This window comes from Bison bison, unplaced genomic scaffold, assembly GCF_000754665.1.
Source record: "Bison bison bison isolate TAMUID 2011002044 unplaced genomic scaffold, Bison_UMD1.0 scf7180017864203, whole genome shotgun sequence".
Classification (NCBI taxonomy): Eukaryota; Metazoa; Chordata; class Mammalia; order Artiodactyla; family Bovidae; genus Bison; species Bison bison.
The window spans coordinates 6,295,383-6,299,857 of NW_011494775.1; the positions used below are offsets into that span (position 1 = coordinate 6,295,383).

Below are 4,475 nucleotides of genomic sequence, written 5' to 3' on the forward strand. Positions count from 1 at the left end.
AAGGTGGGGTGTCCCCCACCGCCAGCCACAAGGACAGTGTCCGGAAGACAGATAAGGGTAAGGATGGTGCACGAGGGAGGCCGGCTGAGAAGCCCGCTGCAGACAGGAGGGGCCCGCAGGCCGGCAGCCCCAGGCACAAAGCAGAGCGGCCCCAAGGGACCAAGAAAAAGCCATCTTCAGCCACTCCGGTGGCCAGCTCAGGGAAAGGCCGACCAGAATGGCCAGGACCGCTGCTGAGCCCCGCACAGGGGGCAGCCCGCCAACCATCAGATAGGATAGCTGGGAAGACCCTGTCAGGGAAGCTGGCAGAGAGGAAGGCCCTCTCGCTGGACGAGGGCCCCCCCCGGGACGCCCCCAAGCTGCCCAGGCGGACCCTGAGCCATGCTGAGCTCTTCGGGGATGAGAGTGAGGACGAGGACCCGCGGCCCCAGACGCCGGCCACCCGGCCTCTCGCTCCCCCCAGCCTCAGCTCCAGCTCGGACTCGGACTCAGACTCGGACTCCAGCCTGGGCCTGTCGGCTGCGCGGGGGCCGCCCAAGCGCCTCAAGGCCTCCCCGCCCCCCTCCTCCTCGTCCTCTTCGGGGGCGGGCTCTGACGTGGACTACTCGGCCCTGGAGAAGGAGGTTGACTTTGACTCTGACCCCATGGAGGAGTGCCTGCGCATCTTCAACGAGTCAACGGCTGTCAAGACTGAGGACAAGGGCCGCCTGGCCCGGCAGGTGAGGGCAGGCAAGCCAGGCACCTCCCTGACTCCCCTGTGACCAGAGTCCCGGCACCCAGTGGAGATGGCTTTCTCAGCACCAGCCTCGCAACTCATTCATAATTCAGACCCCTGGATGGCTACCACTTGCCCGCTCCTGATCCTGCTTATTCCCTACCTCTCTCACCGCTTCCCTATTCCTTGCAGCCCCCATTCCCCTCCTTTCCCCTCTCCTCCCTGTCAGACCCCCAAACTCAGCCAGCCTCCACCTTTCTGGTTTCCTGCTGCAGTGTCCCCACCTCACCACCAGAGGGACCTTTGCTCTGAACAAAGCTGGCACAGCCAGTCCCACAGGCAACCTGCAGCTGCAGGAGTATCCCTAGTGGGACCCTTGCCCCACCCCCTGCTCCCCCTTCCTTAGTGCCCATCCCTGTTCCTGGCCCTCTGCTTTTCTCATTTCTTCCTTCATTCCCACAATTGTGAACCTGCACCGGTCCCTGTGCTGGGTGGGCGGAAGTGTGGGCTGGGTGGTCTGCAGAACTCACCCTCTGGGGACCTTGAGAGGTGGGCCCAAGGTGCCAAGTCTGTGTCCTCACCTGGAGGCAGGGCCTGTGCACGTTCTGGGGGGAGGTGAGAACCCTGAAACCCCTTCTCCAGCCGGGCAGCCAGTTAGTGTCTTCCCATCTGCTCCTGTCTCAGGCCTGGGTGTACCCCAGGCCAGGACGAGTGGAAGAGCTGTGGCTGATGTGGGGTGGGCTCGCTGAGGGACAGATCTGTGTCTCAGCCCTCTAAGGAGGAGAAGACTGAGGACAAGGGGCATTCAGGCCTGACCACACTGTTTCCTGGGCAGAAGAGGAGGATTTCTCACCTCTCCAAGCAAGGCAAGGAGGTAAGTGTCTGCCTCTGGGTCCTGAAGGAATGGGCACCCATCTACAGAGGCAGGGCCTCCTCACGCTCCCTTGCTGCTGGGGCCTCTGGCTCTGCTCATGTCCTGCAGAGCAGTTCTTAGGATCCATATCCGGTCATCAAGGTGTGCTTAGTGCTGGGGGGCAAAGCCCCGAGCGTGGTGAGCCAGGTGAGGGCAGCCCTCCAGCAGGGTCACACTGCCCAGCCCCAGTTCGGAGGTGGTCTGTGATCCTGGGCAAGTGCTGCCACATCTCTGAGCCTAGGGTTCTTCCCTTGTAGTGTACAGACAGGATCAGTTGTCAGTCACCGTGGGGCTAGTCAGTGAGCCAGCACTCGGAAGGCTGGGGCAGAAGAGAGAAATGGAGGTGATCCACTCATCAGTCCCTCTGCACCCTGCTGGGCATTTTGAAAGTACCGTTCAGAGAAGATTGGATCGAGCAGGATATAATCTAACGGGTGGGTGGGAACACACAGCCTGTGCCTACAGAAGGGCTGAGGGGACTGGGCACACAGAAGCCAGCAGGGCAGGGCCAGATGGGGCTGGGGAGAGTGGAGCGTCATGGTGAATTTGAGTGCTGAAGCACCCAGCTGGTTCCTGCCTGGGTATGAGCACACTTGGGAGGAAACCCAGCTGGTTCTGTCCAGGCGGTCAGCAGACTCAGATGAAGGCCAGCTGCTTCCCTCCAGGGCACCTGCCCGCCCAGGAGAAGGTCCCTGGGCTGGCCTGCCCCATCCTGCAGTGCTACCTCTGTCCTGATGCCCTGGAAGGCCTGTTCTGGCCTCTGATCCAGAGCGTCCTGGACTTGGAATTCTTCACCTAGGTGGAGCCCACTAGGAGAGGCCCTGCACCCCCTGCCCGGCCCCCGACCGCCCAGGAGGTGTGCTACCGACGGGCCCAGCAGGCGCAGAGGGAGTCAGCCGGCTGGCTCCAGGCCACCCAGCAGCTGGGTGAGAAGCCAAGCTCTGTCCACATCTCGGCCCCAGGAGAGAAGCGGAGGATCGCCCATGTCCCCAACCCCCTCCTGGCTGCAGGTGGGTCCCAGAGGCTGGGGAATGCTGCCACCAGCAGGGAGAGCCCCGGCCTGGCTCCTGCTCTGCCGGGGGCTGTGGCCTTGAGCGATGCTGGCTGGATGTCTATGCTTATCTGTGAAGCAGCCCCGATGCTAGTGGGAGGTGCCTGGCGGGGCTATCCTGGGGAGTCCGAGGGTGGCTTCCTCCCTTCCCTGTCTGTCCCCAGACTGAGAGTGACTCTCCACGCCTCCCCTGCCGGCCTGGTCTAGGAGGCTCCCACCCAGGTGTGGCACCTTACAAGGTGTTAATGAGGGGGTGGCTCTGGAGGCCCTCAACCCTCCAGTCAAACCAGTGGATCTGGGGTAGGGGTTGGGCCTGAGTTTCCTCCCCTCCTACCCTGAGGCCACTGTCCTCTAACTTGGGCTTGTCTTAAAGTTGTTACGCCTCAATGGTGCTATAAGCATGGGGCTTAGGCGTGCAAAGGGAGCAGGGTTGTGCAGCCCCTGAAGGCTCATCCAGATGCAGAGAACTGGGCTTCCCTGGGTAGGAGACCCTGCTGTCTGACTAACTCCCTGGGTGTCCTTGCTGCTGCTTCCAAACCCCTCGAGGAGACAGCTCCAGGTTTCTGAAGGCTCTTTAGGTTTCCTGGTGCTAGAGCCTCCCATAGGAGAAGCCCTCGGCGTTCCTGGCCCTCCCCTCAGGGTGCCTGAGGTGCAGCTCCCAGCGACCATGCAGTCCATCTCCAGCAGGGCACGAGGGGACAGGAAGGGAGAGAGCATTGAACCGTGGCCCTGAGGCGCACATTCAGAAGCCTAACCTTACTCTTGGCTGTCTGGTCATCTCCATTGACTTAGGACAGTTCTGTGGTGGTGTCACTGCCTGCACTCTGGCGGCAGGGCGGTTTCCCCAAGCCTCAGGAGTACTTTCCTGCCGATGCCTCCTACTCTACATAACCCTGAAAGCGCTCCTGTCACTGAGAAGTGTGCATCCTTAGAAACGAGGCTGGTGGCCAGCTCACCTCCCTCATGGCTGAGCCTGTTGTGGGCAGGCTTGGGTCACCGCTCTGTCCACTCCTTGGTGATCTCACTCTGTCCCCATGCCCCTTCCCCAGCCTCACTGCCAGCTGCTGCTCCGCCTGGGGCCCTTGGAGACAGCCCTGCTGGTGGCCCCCTCCTCTGTCTGGTTTGTGACCTCATCAAGGGGAGCGGCAGAACACTGGGGTGGCTGCAGGCAGCCGGCTGGTCACAATGAGCGGGCCGGGGGCAACCCGCATGCTCTGGTGCTCAGCCCGGGAGCCAGGGCCTTTCGTCCCTCACACTTCCATGCCTTGGAGTCGGGGGCCGGAACATGTGGCAGAGGCTCCCTGCACCCCCCACCACTCGCCGCACCACCCTGGCGGTGACCTTGCCTGAGCTGGCCTCCGAAGCCCCATTTTCGCCCCCACCCCCTCGATGGACTTACCTGAAAGCCAATAGAGCCTGATGTCATTTCACAGCCCTCGGGCCCGACCCCGGACCCTCCCTCTGTGCCCCCAGATGCATGTCCTGCTGGCGCTCCACGGCCGCGGCCGCCTGGTGCTTTGCAGCTCGGTGATGGGCGTGCTCTCCTCCTGCTCTCATGGCCCCTGTCCCCCCACAGCCCCCACAGGCGCCAAGAGGACCCTCTCGGCCAGCAGCAGCCAGCCCCCCAGCGGCCCCGAGCCAGGCAGCCAGCCCCTGAAGACGCGCACATTGTCAGGCATGGCGTCCAAGACCACCACCACCACGGCCCCGAAGCGTGTGGCACACAGCCCGTCCTTACAGGTGAGCACTCGGTACTGCCTGCTGTCTCCCTTTAACTGAGTCGACCCTGAGCTGGG

At 62.9% G+C, this 4,475-nt stretch overlaps 1 protein-coding gene across 1 annotated transcript in view; it reads left to right on the forward strand.

Moving 5' to 3' along the window:
- REXO1 (REX1, RNA exonuclease 1 homolog (S. cerevisiae)) overlaps window positions 1-4,475 on the forward strand; it is a 19,682-nt gene that overhangs the window by 10,452 nt on the left and 4,755 nt on the right. The window contains exons 3-6 of the mRNA XM_010844542.1: window positions 4-719; window positions 1,485-1,589; window positions 2,428-2,638; window positions 4,256-4,419. Coding sequence (XP_010842844.1) covers window positions 4-719; window positions 1,485-1,589; window positions 2,428-2,638; window positions 4,256-4,419 — 1,196 coding nt within the window. The remainder of the gene's footprint in view (window positions 1-3; window positions 720-1,484; window positions 1,590-2,427; window positions 2,639-4,255; window positions 4,420-4,475) is intronic.